This window comes from Rousettus aegyptiacus, unplaced genomic scaffold (genome assembly GCF_014176215.1).
Source record: "Rousettus aegyptiacus isolate mRouAeg1 unplaced genomic scaffold, mRouAeg1.p scaffold_m13_p_3, whole genome shotgun sequence".
Taxonomy (NCBI): Eukaryota; Metazoa; Chordata; class Mammalia; order Chiroptera; family Pteropodidae; genus Rousettus; species Rousettus aegyptiacus.
This window is the reverse complement of record NW_023416306.1, coordinates 114,110,648-114,130,849: the sequence shown is the minus strand read 5'-3', so window position 1 is coordinate 114,130,849 and position 20,202 is coordinate 114,110,648. Positions and strand designations below refer to the sequence as shown.

Below are 20,202 nucleotides of genomic sequence, written 5' to 3'. Positions count from 1 at the left end.
ACATCTTCTGGTCCTAAAACAATATCAAAGAGCCATCAAACCAACCAAATATACAAATAAAACCTCTTCTCTCAGGTCTTCACCCTACTCTCAAAAAGATACCACTCAATTTTCCTCCTCTCCTTGAAAGGTCAGACTTCTTGAAAGAATAGTCTACACCTGTTGGTGCTACCTGGTCAACTTCCATTTACTCCTCAAGCAATGGTATGTATTTTCTTCTATCATACTACAGAAACTACTTCATCAGTGGTTCTCCTAAATTTGTAATCCAGTGACATATTTCCAGTTTTTATCTTACTTGATATCTCTGTAGCATCTGATACAGTTGACCACTCATAGAATAGTAGCATTTTTATTGGATTCATTGTTCGTTGGTGGTTCTTCTCTCTTTCCTCCTTTACTTCCTATCGTGGAAACCTAATCTTCCTTTCATATGGTTATGATTTCATCATCCATCCAGTCTTTGTGATGGTTAATTTTATGTGTCAACTTGACTGGGTCATAGGATGCCCAGAGGTCTGGATAAACATTATTTCTGGATGTATCTATGAGGGTGTTTCCAGACGAGACCAGCATTTGAATTGGTCACCTGAGTGGAGTGCATTACCCTCCCCAGTGTGGATGGGCATCATCCAACCTGTTGAAAGCCTGAATAGAACTAAAAAACGGAAGAAGGGAGAATTGGCCCTTTCTCTGCCTGTCTGCTTGAGTTGGGACATTGAGTTCTAGCCCTCAATGACAATTAAATTATTTTATTAATTCTAATTATCTTTAATTATTTGCTTTGACTTGTTAGTATATGATTACCTGGTAATAATGCTATTTTTTCATGTTCTTTTCAATAATTATTCATATTCAGAGAACTTTAGAAGGACTTAGTGTTGAAATTCACTGAATGCATTTCAATATCTGTTTAAATTATCATAAAGGTTTTTTTTACTTAACATATTTAATGTTTTAAAATTCATAGATTTAAATACCAAATGAGTCTTTTATTCCTGGGTCAATATTTCTTGGTTATGAAAGATTATTTTTTTAAATTTAGTACCATGTTTGAATGGTTAAATCTATTTAGAGTTTTTGTATCTACATTCATAAGTGAGATTCTCTCTCTCCTCCTCCCCCCTGTGTGTGTGTGTGTATGTGTGTGTGAGTGTGTGTGTGTGCATGTGTGTGTGTGAGCGAGAGAGAGAAAGAGAGAGAGAGAGAGAGAGAGAGAGAGAGAGAGAGAGAGAGAGAGAAAGAGAGAGAGAAAGAGAGAGAAAGAAAGACGAGAGACGGACTGTCCTCCATGTGCATGTATGTTATGGTGTTGGAGGTAGAGGTTGGGTTGGGGGTGTATGTGTGTGTGTGTGTGCGTGCTTTGTCAGGCTCTGTTAACTTCATAAAAAGAATGGGGCTGGATGGTCATTTATTTCTATGCTTTGAAATAGTTTATATGACATAGAGATTATGTGTTCCTTAAAAATTTGAAACATTTCACTGAAAAAACCATGTGGTTCCAATAATTCCAATAATTTCTTGGAGGCAATTCTCTCTTTTCTCAGCTTCTTTCATATTTACTATTGTGTTTAAGTTTACTAGTCTTTTGGAGTCAATTTTGGCAATATATCCATGTCACTAAGATTTTCAAGTACCCATTTCACCAAGATTTAAAATTTTACTAATGTAAAATTTCATATACAGCAGTATTTTAAAATAATAGTTCTCCTTATTAATTATATGTTCCATTTCTTATTTCTAATTTTGTTCATGTTTTCCTTCTTTCCTTTAAATCTAAAATTTTTTTTTAGTTAACTTTTTGTTTTGGCATAGTTTTAGATTTACCGAAAAATTGTGAAGACAGTACAGAGATTTCCCATATACCTGAAACCAGTTTCCCCTATTATTAACATTAATATGGTACATGTGTTACAATTAATGAACCAATGTTGATACATTATTATTAAATAAAGTCCATACTTTATTCAGACACTTAGTTTTTGCATAAAGTCCTGTTTCTGTTCCAGGGTATCATCTAGGATAACACATTACATTTAGTCCTCATGTCTCCTTAGGCTACTCTTGGCTATGCACTTTCTCAGACTTTCCTTGTTTTTGATGATTTTAGTAGTTTGGAGGAGTGCTGGTCAGGTGTTTTGTAGGATTTTCAGCAATTGTGCTCTAACTCATGTTTTTTCATGATTTGACTAGAGTTATATGTTCTTGGGAAGAAGACCACAGAGAACAATGCCTTTTCCATTTAATCACATCATACTATCAACACACCTATTATTGTTAATGTTAACTCACCTGGCTGAGGAAGCGTTTGTCAGATTTCTTCACTGTAAAGTTTCTCTATTTTCCTTTCCTTCCTATGCTGTCCTCTTTGGAAGAAAGTTACAATGTACAGACTAAACCTAAGGAGGTGAAGCATAACTCCTTGAAAGTAAAGTGTTTACATATGTTATTTTGAATTATTCTGCATTGGGGATTTGTCTATTCTCTCCATTTACTTTTTATTTGTTTGTTTGTTTAACATTTATATCAGTATAGACTTATAGATATTTATAGTTTGGGTTACAATCCAATACCACTTTATTTATTTCATTGCTCGAATTTTCCCAGTTTTGGCCACTGGGAGCCTTTCAGTTGACCCCTGTGTCCTACTGACATACGTTCATCATTGTGATTTCTAGCACTGTAAGATGCTCCAGACTCATCTTTATTTCCTATATGAGTCCTAGATTCAGCTATTTTCCCAAGGAACTCTGGTTCCTCTGAAGAATATTAGAAACCAAAATCTGGGTGCTAGGTGTGTTTATTTGCTACTGGGGAGCTGTTGATTCTAGGCCCTCTGAGAAAGGAAATATTTATGTTTATGCTAATTTGTTATATACATACCTATAAATATTTCTATGTGTAACTGTCTACATCTGTAATAAGCTAAACATGGGTTAATACTGATGTATCAAACTTTATTACCACACGGATAATTCTACCCTTTCCCCCTTGCTCTTCTGTAACCTCCATTCCAACAATTAGAAACCTGATTATCACCATTGACTTAATTGTTCAATTCCACTATAAATGTATAGCAATATGAAAATTTTTGACCTATACCTCCATAGGACACAGCTTAATCAACTGGAGTATAATGCCCATGTGCAGTTTCTGTTGTCTTTAGTCTTTCTTCACTCATTTCCAAAGTTACATAAGGCGAGCTCCTTTTTCTTCTACCCCCTTCAATGAACTTGTTTTATGCATTTTTAAAAGAGTTAGATTGTTTTGTTAACTTCTGCATTCCATCTGAGATTCTGTGATATCGTAAATAATCTTTTGAAAAGTTGCATACATTAAGGTTCACACTTTGTGCTATGAAGTTAGTGGTTTTCAAAAAATGCATAGCATCATGTAACCACCATTGTGGTATCATACAGAATAGCTTTACCACCCTAAAAGATCCTCTGCGCAAATTCCCATTGAATCCTCCCTTCTTCCCACAAACCCCTAGCCACCACTGATCTTTTTAATGTCTCCAATTTTCTTTTTTCCAAATGTTATATAATTGGAATCATACAGTATGTAGCCTTTTAAGATTGGATTCTTTCACTAGTAAGATTCATCCATGTCTTTTGTGGCTCGATGGCTAATTTCTTTTTGTTGCTGAACAAACATTTCATTCTATGGCTATACCATTGGCTATGCCATGGTTTGTTTATCCTTTCACCTATTGAAAGGTATCTTGATTGCTTCTAACTTTTGGTGATTATGAATAAAGCTGCTTTAAACATTTGTGTACAGATTTTTGTGTAGACATAAATTTTTATTTATTTAGGTAATTATTTAGGAGCAGAATTGCTGGATCATATGTTATGATTAACTTTGTAAGAAACTGCCTGTCTTCTAACTTAGCTGTTCCATTTTGCATTTCCACCAGCAAAAAACGAGAATTACTGTTGCTCTTCATCACTGCCAACAATTGGTAATGTCAGTTTTTTGGATTTTAGCCATTTTAATAGGTATATATTGGTGTCTTATTATTGTTTTAATTTGTATTTGCATTTCCCTGGTGACAAATGATTTTGATGCTTATTTGCCATCTGTGAGTTGTCTGTTTAGTGAGTTGTTTGTTTAGATCATGTGCCTGTTTTAAAAACTGGATTGCTTTTCTTTCTTACTGTAGAGTTTTACGAGTTCTTTGTATATTTTGGATGCAAATGTTTTATCAGATATGTATTTAGCAGACATTTTCTCCCAGCCTGTGGCTGGTTTTTACTTTCTTAATAGTGTCTTTTGTAGAGCAATTAAAACGTTTTTAATTCTAATAAAGTTTAATTTATCAATTTTTAATTTCATGGATTATGCTTTTAGTATTGACTATAAAAAGTCATCACCACACCCAAGGTCACATAAACCTTCCCCCTATGTTTTCTTTTAGAAGTTTTATAGTTTGCATTTTACATTTAAGTTTAATCCAGTTTGAGTTATTTTTTGTGAAAAGTGTAAGGTCTATGTCTAGATTCTTATTTTTGTTGCATATGAACATCCAGTTGTTATAGCACCCTTTGTTGAAGAGGTTTCCTCTCTCCATTGAATTGCCTTTGCTCTGTTAAAGATCAGTTGACCATATTTTTGTGGATCAATTTCTAAATCCTCTATTATATTCCATTGACCTATGTGTCTGTTCTTTCATCAATACCATGTTATCTTGGTTATAATTTGTATTTTCTCTTTTTAACATTGTACTTGAAGATTTTTCTTTTTTATTCCTTCAAGAAGCAGTTTTGAAATTTTATTTTTGCTAATTCTAGTTCTTTATTATTTTTTTTCTTGAACTTGTTTTGTTATTCTTTTCTCTAGCTTCTTCAGTTGTTAGTCAAGCTCATTTCATTTGCTCTTAAAATCTTAGTCTGCTAGGGCTGCCATTAAAAAATAACACAGGCTGGGTGGCTTAACAATAGACGTTTATTTTCTCATAATTCTGAAGGCTAGAAGTTCAAGATTAAGGTGGTGGAATTTTTTTATTTTGGTCAAGTTTCTCTTTCTTGCTTGCAGTTGGCCACTTTCTCACTGTATCTTTGTGGGAACTTTTCCTTGTGCACAAGGGGAAGTGAGGGGGATGGACACACACACACACATCAGGAAATTAACATTAATACAATATTCTTATCCAGTCTACAGGTTTTATTTATACTTTGTCAGTTGTCCCACTAACATCTTTCACAACAAAAGGAGATCTTAGATCGTGTATTACATTTAGTTGCTAAATCTCTTGTTATTCTTTTTTTTTTTTTTTTTTTTTTTTTTTAAATTGGGATTTTGAATACTATAGATGTGTTATTTTGTGGACCACTTCCCAGTTTGGGTTTGTTTTTGTTTTTGTTTCCACACTATTTGGTTCAGGTTATGCATTAAAATTTTTTTTTTTTTACTTTTCAATTACAGATGACCTTAAATATTATATTAGTTTCAGGTGTATCCAGTCATGTATTTTTGGTAGGAATCTTACAGAAGTGATAACTGTGTCCTTCTCAGTGGATCCTATCAAGAAGTGCATGATGTCGATTGTCCATTACTGGGGATGTTAACTTTAATCACTTGGTTATGTGTCTGCTAGCCTTCTCCATTGTTAAAGATATTATTTTTTTCTTACACACTGAATAAGTTATCTTGTGAGGAGATATTCCGAGGCTATTATTGTGTTATTCTTCGAAATTTCACCCGCTAGTTTTATCACCCGTTGATGATGCTTACCTGAATCAGTTATTATCATGATGATTACTAAACAATTTTTTTCTAATTCCATTATTTCTTCTACATTAGTTTTTTTTTTCTCAAGGAGTTAAACTCCTGCAATTGAATGCCTGAGTTTCAAAACTGTTATCTTTTAAATCCAAAGCTGAGCTGTGAGGCCTTTGTTCTAGGCTGCATCCACCTTCCATCTGAGGTAATGAATACTACCAATATCACCAAGACTGGATGATGAATGACAAGGTCACAAGAATAATTTCAGCCTAGGAGAAACAAGCCCCTAGGTTTAAAATTCTCAAATATCATCTTACTATAATAGTTTTTAGTATTACAACTATTTATGTTTTTGTGTTTTTATAGGGGCTTTACTGTATAATTGAGTGAAACTGCTATTAAAAAGGAATTATGGGATCAAAAATAAATATATTCTTTAAGTATATAAAGTAACTTAAACCTAAAATAAAACGTTGCCTAATTGCTGACTTGCTGAGCCTGCTTTAATGATATTTAAAACCCTTAATAATAGTGGTTGCAAAAAAATTAAAATTTGAAAAGAACTTTAAACCTTCTCATCTTTTGAATAACTTATTCCTTTCCCTCTAAGGCCTATATCACTAATTTGCTAGATTAACTCATCAAAGATTGTACAGAGATTAAAATTGCAATGCAATCCCACTGATGATGCATTATCATGAATTCCAGTTTAGGGAACTGGAATTTGTTTTTATTGTATGAAGTTGTATATTTTGAATTTAGTGATGTTTGTGTGTTGGAGTGAAAATATCTTCTGCCTGCTTCTTTTGCCTGTATCAACTCAGAGGGGTGCTTGAATCAGGTTTGTTTCAGAGATAGGTGGTGGATCCTGTAATTTCTTCAAGACTTGTCATGTTTTATGAAGCAAAAACATTTCTGTGCCACAACCTGGCAGAGTCTCTCATGTTAAGGCATAGAGATAGACTTAAAATAGAAGCTACTTATTTATGTTATCAGATTCTTGCAAATATATATTGTCTAAATTAACTATTAGAAGAACATACAATAATTTACATTAAAATAAAAAGTTGAAAAACAGAACTTCCCAATTTCTTTATGGGATTAGCCTAAGAGAATTATTCACAAGAGAAGAGAGCTAACTGCTAAGAATCTCCTGGGTTTTCTCTTTCAAACATTCTTTTATCTTAATGACTGACCATAGATTTAAAATCTTCACCTTGGGAATCTAAAGGAAAAAATCCATAAAGTTACTCAGTATGCATAATCTCTATATTATGAATGTTGGAATTTATATACATTGGCACACCCTTGAACATCCTCTGCATAGAAGTTCTAGAGAAATGCTATTTGACTGTCTTGATTTCTGCTGTTTGTTTCAGTGGCTCATGTACACAAAGATGATTATAATTTTTATCTGGAAGCGACATTGTCTTAAGACATATGTGTGTGGAGGGGATTGAAGAAAACTGCAGACAATATTATTTCTTATATTTTATTTTAAACAACTGTTCATATAGGCAGTTTCTTATTTATTTTATATGTATTGAACAAATGATTTTAAAAAAATCAATAGATCCTTCTTATGATGAGCAAGAAGATACCTTTTTCTCCGTATTTCACACTCAAGTACCACCAGAAGAATATGAAAACCGTATACAGAATGTCAGTCAAGGTAAGTTTTAATTTGTGTGATTTTCTATATTGTCACAAGAAAATGCTAGCTGTATACAGAAATAGTCACAGATGAAATGATTTGATGTGATTTAATCCGGAGGTGGATAGAAGTTGGTGAGGTTTTAATGAAACAAGATTGGTCATGAGTTAATCATTGCTGAAGTTAGTTGTTGAGGGTTTATTATACCATTTTCCTACTTTGGGATGTTTGAAATTTTTTTTACCTAATAAAGAGTTAAAGAAAAGATGGCTGCAAGTTATGAAAATCTAGCTTAAGGAAAAGAGAAAATTTATGGAAAGAATTCTGGTGGTAGATAGCTTTTTTGATTCCCATAAGCATATTCTATGGGTAGTCTTTGAGAAGGAGACTATTTCAAAGTCTTAGAGAAGAGATTAACTAATCTGATTTGGGTTAGGGGCCTACCACTTGTACAACCTAGCAATGGTTAGGGTCACTAAAGGAGCATGGCACTTTCTGCCATGGATCATCACCAGGATGGAGAGAAGAAGAGGACATCTCTAGTAAGAAAATTCTGACCAGACATTCCAATGTTTTCTCCTATAATTTATTAAAAATATGTTTTAAAGAAACTCATAAATGCATATATGGATGCATTTAATTTGAATTATTTTAATGTTGTGTTTTTTAAGAGTATATGAATTTTCAACTGAATGAATAAACCTCATATTTCAACTTAAAAGACTAATACAACTTGAATTATGGGAAAAAGTTACATATTTTGTATCTAAGGAGGCCTGTTGCCAAAAAAGTAACTCATACTCTAACTATAGGTAGTCGATTAAAAAATTATGTTACTGATTAGAAAATAAAACCCCAATCATAAAGCACAGACTTGTCTAGAAACCTGTAACTTAAATTTTAGTAAGACTTTTTACTCAATTTTTATTTGAAAAGAATTTAAGTCCAAAGATCTTACTCTTTTTCTGGTTCTTACCAGCTATTGTTATGAAAATTTATTCTTTAATTATTAAATTTGTATTTAATCTTGGATAATTAGCTGTAAATACACCAATTGACTCTCTCTTAATCCTTTTCATTGAGGTAACCTCTCTTATAATACAAAGATCACTTTTAAGTAAACCTTGAGCTCCTGGCTGGTGTTTTTCCTTTTCAGACTTTCATATGGCAATATATCCTATCTTGTAGGGTGGACTCCATTTGTAGTTTAAGAAGATTCTTCTTTATGCATATTTTTTGAGCTTTAATGAGGGGTTCACATGATCCTGTTTTAAATGCTTTAAACATGACTACAGTGGAAACAAGATATTTAATAAAGAGAGTAAGAGTCCACAAGTATTTTTCTACCCTTATTTTGAGCACTCAAAGGTTGAGTTAAACCTTCTTTGAAAGAAGGTTGAGTTAGACATTCTTTCAAAGGTTGAGAAAACTGATGAACTAGGATGGGCTCTAGGGATTTGTGCACATGGATGTAGAACATCTAGGACGCTTATGCCCAGACCTCACTTAAAAGACAGGTTTGAACAATAAGTTTATTGTTCAGAAAGAGTGATGGCAAATTAATAGAAGAGCAGGAAATGCCCCTAGTCTTTAGGGGGAAGTTTTTCATATGAAGACTAAAATAAATTTTAAAATTCTGATAATTTCAGAGGTTTCTCCTTCACATGTATCTCTTGCAGTTCTTTTTATATTTTCCAGGATTTCAAAGGAATCAACAACAAGAAGTTTGATACATGTTAATGAATAATGAAAGTTTTATGTGAACTCCATTGCAAATTATGTAACATAGTTATCTTTTTAATAAATCTCTGTATTATTAGGTTTCTGGATATGGAATTTAGAGGTTCTTCTGTGTGTGTTTTATTTCTTATATATTTTAATATATGCTTAAGGTAAAATTTTATCATAACAGATAATTGTAATTTTGAAAAAATGTCAAACTTTTTTAATATCAGATTTTACCTATGATGTGGAAAGAGATGAGTCATTGATCAAAGCAGAAAAGAAACCTTTCTCAATTACAGAAAAGATTGAGCTCAGGGGTAAACACAGCCAGGATTTTATTAAGAGAAACATCGAGGTATGTACTTAGAAATTCAGAAGCCAGAATATGGGACTGAATGAGTGGCAAAAATAGAAATAATTGTGTTCAATATCTTTAAATAATTTTTCTCGACTGTGATACCTGTATATGTAATTTAAACAGCATGTATTACTGAGAGAAAAGTTTTTATGAGTCAGTATTTAACTTTGCTTTTTGTATTCAATCCTATCCTATCCTGTCCTCTCGTGTCCCTTTTAAAAATTCCAACTGTAGTTCAATACATTTATTTTGCTATCCAGAAATGAATCTGGTTCCTGCAATTTGAAAAACATTTATTTAGATAAGAGCTTTAAAACATGTCTTCCAGATTTTACATTGTATATTAGTAAAATTGCTTTTTTAAAGTAATGCAACTGATTTTACAGCTAGCGTTTTTAGAAATTTAAATGGAAATTGCTCCTGGCAGAGCTAGAGAAGACTCTCTGATGATGCTGCAAATCTCATTTGGATGCTTGTAGGTAAGCATCGTCCACCAGCTGAGTCTCCTGGCAGCCCTTCACTTGTTACTTGTCTTGATTAGTTCCATGCTTCAAAGACTTGACCTTGGTTTTACAGCCCTGCAGCCTGACTGTTCTCAAGGCAGACTCAGATTAACCAAGGGCACAGGGGCTCCTATATTAGGCCAGGATGCTAATGAATTAATTTACAGCAAGAAATATAAGTACAGTGGACATAAGTTTGGCTCATGGCAAACCATTGAGGCAGTAAAGTTATTAGAAAACTGAATTGGCAAGTGTAAGAAGAGAGAGTTAAATAATTTTTTCATAGTTCAATCCTGGTCCTTGTTCTACAATTGGCATGTCTTTTCCATATTGAATGGATTCATGGGTCAGCCTGCTACTGCCGAGACTGGACTCTGGGACTCTCAATTTTTCTGTGCTCTGCGTTCCTGTGACCTGAAGGAAACCTTCTCCAACTTAATCTGTCTCTGTGCGCTGGCCCATTATATGTTGATTTATTGTTTAATTTTCTAAAAGCAGTAGTGTTTCTCCAGTATCTAAGTTTTTGCTGACACAGCAGCTCCACTATAGATTTCCCTTTTTCCTTTTTAACATTTAGTAACTGAATCTTTACTTAAACTCCTTATATGATATTCTTGAAATTTAAAAGCAGTTTCATTTTATGCCACATAAGAAGTGGCAAGAAGATTCCTTCCAAATGCCCCAGCAAATATGTTTTTGCATTGATATAATATAAAGGGAGGTTTGCAAACTGTTTATTGTTTTATTTTATTTTTTAAATAAAATGTTTGTTGGCACGGTTAACGTGAGGGCCTGCTTATAGTGGGAAAATAACTTGCTTGGAGAATGGACCTATACCAAAAATTTGACATAAAATAAAATTACCTAGCAAATGAAAAATGCCTAATCTCTTAAATTTTACCTTAGTATACCTGTACTGTAGAACCTGCAGGCTTCATTTTAATTTTCCTGAACTATGAATTGCTTTGAGTATTTAATAATTTTTATTAATATATTCTGTAGTTGGCCAAGGATCAAGGAAAACCAGTGTTTATGATTGACAGAGAGAAGAAAAGGCTGGTTGAACTTTTGAAGGACTTAGATGATAGAGATTCGGGGCTGTCCAGTTCTGAGGTATGTAAACTCTGATATTCAATGACCTCTCTACTTCTTAATTTTTATTTTTATTATGTTATTAATCCATTAGCATAAAATTACAATAGTTTTTCAAATTATGAGACAATATTCTCTGACTTTAAAAAGTCCATTTTTGCAAATTTATTTTTATTGAAATTTTCAAATTTATTCTTGGTCATTTCATTATTGACTCTCAAAGGATTATTTTATGTCATTATAAGAGTGACTACACATTAGTTATCACAATAATAACCTCTGCCTGTGATGTAACGGGCTTAGTCATTGATGACATATAATGTGTTTCTCTGTATCCTTTTATTTTGGACATTTCTTATCATCTCTAACTGGCTCTGTGATATTTCAGTTTAGTCTTCAGTTATCCTTAAGAACACTATCCTATTCCTGCCCAGTTAACATTGAGCTTTCAGTTCCCCGAGGAGTCTGCGGAGCATAGACTGAGTCTAAGCAGATGGAACAACATGTAAACCAGCGTGCAAGTGCGGGTATTTATAGCGCTAGGAGTGTAGTGACTCTGGATTTGTACTTGTTTGCACACTAAATGTATAGCAGTATTTTTTACTTCCACAAAGAAATACAGTCTCCTTTCCTGAAGAGTTGCCCTGGGCTAAATGGAAGCGGAGAAGCCCAGGACAGCATACCCTTCCCTCCCCGACCCTTTGACTCAAGATGAGATTAATTCTGTGGTGCAATTTGTCCTTCAGAGCTTTTTCCAAGGGTCAGGTAGCTGGTCTTCAACTGAGGCCATATCCTTGCCTGGCTTTGTTCCCTTGGCCTAGCCTGCTTCTCAAACCCCTTCCCCTGAACACACCCCTTTCCCCAGTAAGTCACTTGAACAAGAATTCCTGTCTCGGCTCTGCATCTAGGCAACCCAGCTGAAGACATATAGGTTCAGGGGGTAGTTTTTGCTGTAGATTCAAAAGCAGTGCATGGGCAGCAATACCTGTGGCCAGTAGGGGAGGGCCTGCCAGTCTGTAGGCGCCAGCACTGAGCATCAGCTAGCAGGAATCCCAGCCCAGGGCTGCCTGGGTCCTCCAGTTTGTCAAGAGATAGTAGAAATTCAGACTTTTATGGGTAATTGTCCTCTTTTTAAATGTTAACCACCAATTCTATTAAACAAAGTTTGGCGTGGGCAAACAAAATCTCTACCCCCTCCTCCCTCATCCCAGACCAAAGCAAATCTGTAGGACATCACAGACTCCAACCTCTCTATAATTTCTGAAATGGTGAAGGCTTAGTGGGGGGTTGTGTCCATGAACAGATGAAGGTGTTGCTATGTCTGGGGCTGGTGAGATTGCCCAGGGAGGTCCCCTGCCAATCCAGAGGACAGCCATGCCTCTTAGCTTCAGTGTGTTTTATGGAGCTGGGGCAAGGAGTATGTAAGATAGACTGCAAAATGCCCGTATAATTCTGAGATATATTAGCTTTAGCATTCATGGTACTTTGTTTATCTTATTAATAAAAGCTAACATAACAGTAAGAATGAAGGAACCTGAGTCTCACTCTTGGTTTTGTTATTAATTATGAAGTTGGGCCAGCTGCTGCCCACTAATCCTCTGGGCACCAAACTACGGCATAATAGATCTTCCTTACATATCCTAGGAATGCCCTAACACTGCGTTTTTATATCAATATTGACTTTCATAGGTTAATTTTTTTTTTTAGTACTTTTGTCTTATCTCTTTATTTTAAACTTTTCTATCATCTAGTTTTAGGTAGATCTTTTACAGATACCATATACCTGGATTTTTATTGCTGTTGTGTCTTCATCTTTGTTTCTTTATCTTTCAATTATTATTTCCTTATTCTTTATCTTTTAATAACGATATTTAATTTATGTATTTTTTATGATCACTGACAATTTTTGGACCTTTTCCTGATATCCTATTTTATATCTCTATTATTATTATTATTTTTTATTTTCTTAATTTTACTTCCTCTACCCCCTGATCCTCTGAAAATTCAGCATCTTATTTCTGATCTGGTACTGTTAACCCTTAAGTTTTAAAAATACATTAAAACATATTTTCTTTTCAACTTCAATAATTAGTCTCTAAAGTCTTATAGCTTAACAAAACAGGATCTTTGGGTTGCTTTTCCCCCTTTCCTTCTATTTCCTCTCCTCCAGAATATATTGAAATTACCTGGAATTTTAGTTCCAGAATATTATAAGTTTTTACCTTTACAACCAGTATGCTTATATTTTAGGAATATTTCTCCACAAATTTTTAGCTACATCATTAATTGTGTATCTAGGCTTAACTAATTGTTTATTTTTGAATTATTCTTCTGGAATTTTTTTGAAACTTTCCCCTAAGAAATAATTTTGAGTGTTTGCATAGCCAAAAATTTATTTATTTTTCCCTCATTTCAATAACAGTTTCAAATGGTATCTTCAAATGGTAGTAAGTAAATTCTAGATGCAAAATTCTTTTTTTCTGGGAGCACATAGGATTTTCTTTTTCTTTTTGAGTTCACAAGTTTTATCAGAACAGGCTTATATGTGTCTTTAAAAACATTTTGTTCCTGCATAGTATTTTGTAGGCCCTTTTTGTCAAAAGGTTCAAGTCTTTTTTCAGTTCAGAAAATTATCTTCAATTATTTCTTCCCTTTCATCATCTCTTTTCTCTGCTTTCGGGCTATCTATAAAATAGAATATCGGTTGGGAATGTGATTGGCTGTGAGTAACAGAAAACTTTATAAACAGTTTCTTAAGCAAGTAAGGAATTTATTTTTCTTCTGTAACAAGAAATCTGGGTATAAGCAGCTAGTTTCTGTTTTCTGGCTCAACATTCCTAATGTGGTTTTGTTTTTAGGTTTGCCAGATTGCTGGTATATCTATAGGTAAATGTGTCTATTTTCCAAGCAGGAAGAAAGGGGGAAAGGATAAGAGATAAAGAGACACTCCTTTGAGGCTTTGCCTTTTAGTTTGGGAAGGTATGGTGTCCCCAGGACTTCCATCTGCATCTCATGGCTGAGCTGTGTCACATAGCCATTCATTTTGTGTGTTGCTGTGAGTGTTACTGGGGATTCAGGTATTTCACTTTCTTGTTTTTGTAGCAGAAAAAGGCAAAGAAAAAGAAAATTGGAAATAAGAATTAGGTTAGTCAATGCACAAGTGTCTGCCATAGATGGGTACAGAACCTCTGGATCTCCCTTTTAGATCTTATAACATTTTTCTCATAATCTTCATCTTTTTTGTCATTTTGCTTATATGGTCTCATTTTATAGTTTTCCAGATTGGGTTTCAATCATGTCTATTCTGCTGTTTAGTTATTCAGCCCTCTTTAGAGATTGTTGTTATTGTTTCACAGTTATTGCTTTTAAACTAATATTTGCTGAGAGATTTTTCTGCAAGTTGTCTGGGGAAAAAGAAGGTCCTCTCTTATTATCCAGTGTGGGAGATAGATATTTTATACAGAAATTCTGTAAAGCCAGATAGATGGTGGCTCATTTTGGAATAGAGGAGATTCAGAGGAGGAAGAGATGAAGTGTGACAGGAAGAATTTAGGAACACTTTGAAGAGGGGATGTATTAACTGTATTTTCAAATTGTATCAAACTTCTAGCTATTCCTCAAATTTGCTGTATTCTTTCCAACTTCTAGGTACACTTTTCTTTATGGAGTACCTCACCACATCATCTCTGACAAATGCCTTTGCAACTTACAGATGACTAAAATGATAATTATGCTTTAGTTCCCCAGAACTCTTGCTTCTGGTTGTTCTTTATAGTGGCATGTTTAACTGTGTGGATGTAATATTCTCTTGCCTCTCTCTTGGATACTTAGAAACTTTTAAAGATTTCCTTGTATGTTGGGAACTCATACTTGCAACTAATGGCATTCTCCAAAGCCAGATGCCTCTACTGCTACCCTCCCCAGAAAAATGGGTTTTGCATCAGATATCAAATTACTCACATCTAAATCAGTACCGAATGTGTAAGTCTGGTTGTGGACCCCCAGTTACTGGCCTGAGCCCTCATCGTAAAGGAGGCAGAGGTGAAAAGCATTTTATGGGTTCTCTCATAGGGAGGCAAGGTTCCTATTGAAATTTTCAACAAATAGCAAGGGTGTCTAAAAGGTGCAAGACATACAGAAAAACATAATATCATCTACTACATATTACATATAATTTCCTTCTGTAATTGTACTGTGTAAGAAGCATTTTAAATTTCATTCGAATTTAATTTAACATGTTCTTTTACCTCTAGTGTCATTAAAAAAGATAAGAATTCAGATAAGAATTTAGAATTTATTAACCAATTAGTCATTTTGATTTCATAGTTTTACTTTCTTGCGATTTTTTATTATTTCTCATTTAAGTCATTTAGTATTTATTTCACTTTTATTTAGGGAAATTAACCAGAGTTTCTCATTTGTGAATAATTAGGTAATATTATTTTAAAAATAATTATGTATCACTTCATATTCCACCTTGCAAGTGTATGTGTTTAAAATATTTATTACTATGTCATATTTTTGTATGGATATACTACAGTTTACTCACTTTTTCTATATTTTTAGACATTTGAGCTGCTGCCCTTGTTCTATATCATAAAAACATGGCAAAAAACATATCAGTCTGTGTTCTGGGTTCCAAGAAACAAGAGATGGATTTTGTTTAAAAAACCAGAAAATGAATTTGTTGGGACACTTGGGTAGCTTATAGACTCAGTGGGAAGTTTGGAGAACCAGGTTTGTAAACCAGGAGATACCAAGGTTGGCCGGAAAAATGGCCATAGAAACTTCTTAGAAAGAGGCTGCTTATGAGCTGCATGACAGTCACCAGACACTCCTGCTAGATGTTCACTGTTGTCACTTTCAGTGCCACCAACACTGGATACTTACTGCTACTGCTGTCACCTTGAATCACTTTCCTACTTTCCCTATATCTTTGCATCTTTCTTCCCCTCGAGAGTCAAGGTCTGATTGGCTGAATCAAAGGCTTTTTTGCTTGTCTTCTCGATGCTAGTAGGTAGGGAGAAAGAGTGTCTGGTGGGGACCTATACCTTACCAAGATTCATTCAGTGTTTGTTTTATGAAGCAAGAAGGGAGATTGCATGTTGGGGTTGAAGGGAGACAAATAGAAGTCTTCATGCATAAATTTTTTGCGTATATTTCTTCTGGTTACCACCTAGGGATTGATTCCTGGTATTAGAGTCACAACACCAAAATGTATGAAATTCTTAAGCTTCTTTATCCTCTACCTGCCCTTTTATTCTAAAAGAGTTCTTCATGATTCTTCTGTCCCCATACTACATGCTTCCCTGTGTGACTTCACCCATTCTATGATCAAACAATTTTAACCACTATAGATAGATGGGTGAGTCCAAAATATTTATTTCCAATCCAGGTCTCTATATTGAACTTCAGACAAATATATTTAACTACCTAACATAATCAGTGGACCTCTGGAGACATCTGTGAATATGAAAAGGTCCCAGACAGAATTCATTATCATTTTTCTTCTCAAATCTACTATATCTCCTGTGTTCCCTAGTTTGGTCAACATGACCACCATCACCCCTAGTTGACGAAATCAGAAATTCAGTTTTTATCTTTGATCTTTCCTCTTCCCTTTACTATTCTATTGAATTATCTCCAGATTCTATAAATTCTACTTCCTAAGTATCTTTGGAATCTATCTTATTTTCTGCATTCCCAGGAAACATTCCTTAGTTCGGATGCTCATCACTTTTGTTTTCGATTATGGCTTTTGCTTCTTAATTGGGTATTTTGCCTCCAGTCCTGCCCTCACCAGCTCCAGTTTTAAAGTGCATAGCTGATCATATTGTTTCTTTGATTAATATGCGATTAAGATTGATTATTTCCTCCAGGAAGCCTTCTCTAACCACTTTGTCCCTTTCCGTCCAACTATCAGTTTAGTCGACCCTTCCTAGTTCCTGTGGCATCCTAGGCTTACCAGGACACTTTACACCTTGTTAAAGTTTTTGCTGCCAAGATTCTGAGAACTCCTTGAGGGCAGAAATTTGTGAGATTCACATTGAATCACAAGTGTCCAGTGTAATGCCTACATACAGTAGGTACTTAGTATGAGATTTTTGAATGAATGTTATAAATGAGTTTTAACCTAGTACAAGACTGGTATTAGTTGAATGAGGAGTTAGGTGATCAATTAAGCTCATAAATTCCAAACAACTGAGTGTATAGATCCTATGTTACTTCTCAAGGACAGATTTTGAAAATACCATGTTCATTATAGGATAAACATTGATTTCTCCCTGTTCAACACAACATAATCACTTTTTCAAAGTGGAGAAATGAGAATATTATGAGAACCAGACTGTGAGGCTGAGATTTATTCTATAGGGGAAAAAACCTACAACATGTAAGAAGATGCTTTACAAGAGTTGGCAGATAATGAAACCATAAACTATTTAATTTTTTTCTTTCACTACACCAATGTTAATGCTGTGTTTTTGATTTATTTCATTCTGTTCATTTGTTTTTGCAAAGTCCTGAGCACTGATGTGGCAATCCGAAAGGTATATTTTGGAAAAAGCATAACATGGATTAACTCTTTGCCCCTTGTTTCCTCCTAGGGCGATCAGTCTGGCTGGCTGCTGGTCCCAGGAGAAGGATATACACTTGCAGTCACCCAGCATCAGCAGCTTGCTGAAATTGATACTAAACTCCAGGAACTCTCTGCAGCCTTCCCCATAACCTTCAGCTTTTCTCCAAGACTGGAAAATCAGAATGACCAGGTATAATTAACTCAAGAGTGTATAGACTGTTCAGGTTCATGTGAGCTAAAGCTAGTTCACATTTGACAGTCTGCTCATTAACTTAAGAGATTTCTTTCTGATTGCTTTTTCCATGGCTATAACTGCAGTGATAGTAATTTCCATAACAGTGTGTATTTTCCTTTGGTGACTTCCACTTCTATTTATTTTTATTTCAGTTGGCAGTTTGCTGGGATGGGGTCATTGGGGAGATATTTATTTTAATATTGTTATTTCTTTATGATTTAACCTAATTCTTGATCATGTCAGGAGGGAGGAGAGGGAAGAAAATTGACATAGTACTCATTAGTCCTTTGAGAACTTTATCTCTCTTTATTCATCTAGTTCTAGGTGTTAACAATTGCGGCCACTTGTCCCTTGTCCTGCTACATTATCCTAGCTTCTTTAATTTAACATCAGGCATTGCTGCTCACTAGGTTGATGGGTTCGCTCCTGTGAGGGTTTTGAAATACTTATGTTTTCTCTCTTGATAGTTCCCTCAAATATTCTTTACACAGATAGTGGAAGGTGTAGAAAAACGAAAGAATAGTGGCTTTGGAAAAAGTAAAATACTTTTTCTCCCACCTATATTTTAGTACTTCATGGGATCTAGTTTGGGGGTGGGTGGTAGGTAGTTTTCACCTGAAGAGAAAATGGCAGGTCATTTGTTATTCTACTAACCCTCTACCAGTTTTGTGAAAACTTCACCAAATCATTTTCTGTACAGTCTTAGATGCATATGGTTTTCTTGTTCCTTAAAAAGATTTAAATACCAGTAATCTACAGGTAATAATTCTGCTTTATTTTTTCTCCAAGCTATCAATTGAAGATTAAGGATTTGGCTTTGGGCCATTTGAGACTACCTCAGGGGAAAATAGCAGCATTAAAATGTTCCAAAGAAAGTTTGGTCACTGGCAAACCTTTACAGAGCTAACTCAACTTCTTAGGTTATGTTTCTAAGGGGCAGGCACAGCTGCTTCTGAATCCTCTACACAGCAGTAGTGGTGGCAGTGGAAACCACAAATTTTTGGATTGGGATCAGAGTTCTTGGAAGACAGAATTGGAATCTCTGTCCCCACCCAAATGTACTCCAAGGACTTTGACACTAATTATGTTGCTTGTTTATTTATGTTATCGAGTGCCATTTCCCAAAAGAAGGAAGCCAAAAGGAGGAATACAAATTGTTCAGGGATAATATTCTTTGTTCTTTTCATGTTGTTCAGCTTCATGTTCAGTTTCATGTTCAGTTTCATGTTCAACAGCTGACTTTGTTGTTGTTCCAGTTGTTAGATTTCAAGGATAGCTGATATCTCAAAGCTAAATAAGTAATGGTCCTAAAAATAGAAAATGCCTTTTGTTCATAGCTGTCAAATGTTATTTTTGAAAGAGACTGAGAATTTAGAGATTTGTTTAGCCATTAGGACTTCGAATAAAGCATGACCCTGGTCAAATTCTGTCATGGTCCACTAAATCACATTTTCAGAGTTTGCATTTGTGATTCTGATAAAATATTTAAGAAATAATGAAAGAGAAAACCAGTACGTTACTTAGTTGTTATGTATAGCGATTATATTTTTGTGTGTGTGAAACAATATATATTTAGAAAGAAAAGAGAAAACTGCATTTTGGGACTTCCATTGGATGCAGAAACAGAAATGTAGCATTATAGTTGCTGAAGAGAAATAATTAATGCTGCTTGCATGCAAAAATGGAATATCTTTTGAGCTTTTGTTCAATTTCCTCTTGGCATTTTCTCATTTCTAACTAGAACCAGCATTGCATATTGAATTTTTGAGGCAGAAATGCTAACATAGCAAATTATTATATGGATATTATTTTTGGATTGGAATTCTTTTTGAATAAATACACTGAGAAGTATCTTGGATAAACCTGGCATGTCTATTCAGTTGACGAATGGGTTCCAATCTGTTGCTAAACTACAAATATTTATAGTGAATGTTATTTTTATTTTTAACTCATCAGTAGTTTTTCTCTATGCTCCTTAAGAAAGAATGTCTTTTAAGTAGAATATAATTTTCTGTTTTTGACAATTGATTCAACAAGTATTAACCAAGTGCTTACTGTGTGTGAGTAATTATAAGGCACTTAAAGATAAGTCAGGCAAATAAATATACAACTGTGGAGTCGAAAGTCTCTCTTCAAGTTCTGACTGTTTCACATACTAGTTCCAAGACTTGGGCATTAATTAGAAACACTCCAACCCCAAGTTTCCTCATCTATAAAATATTAATAATGATATTATTCTTTAAGGTTCTTTTTAAAGGGTAGATATAAAATGCTTTGTATAGTATCTGACACAGAATTCAACCAATGATGATGATGATGATGATGATGATG

The 20,202-nt window shown here is 34.3% G+C and overlaps 1 protein-coding gene across 3 annotated transcripts in view; it reads left to right on the top strand.

Annotated features, from left to right (window-relative positions):
- The window catches only part of FSIP1 (fibrous sheath interacting protein 1), a 146,434-nt gene that overhangs the window by 21,641 nt on the left and 104,591 nt on the right, over nt 1–20,202 (top strand). For all 3 annotated transcript variants that reach the window (XM_016152185.2, XM_036238522.1, XM_016152186.2), the window contains 4 exons: nt 7,301–7,399; nt 9,337–9,461; nt 10,970–11,080; nt 17,665–17,826. In XM_016152185.2, coding sequence (XP_016007671.2) covers nt 7,301–7,399; nt 9,337–9,461; nt 10,970–11,080; nt 17,665–17,826 — 497 coding nt within the window. The remainder of the gene's footprint in view (nt 1–7,300; nt 7,400–9,336; nt 9,462–10,969; nt 11,081–17,664; nt 17,827–20,202) is intronic.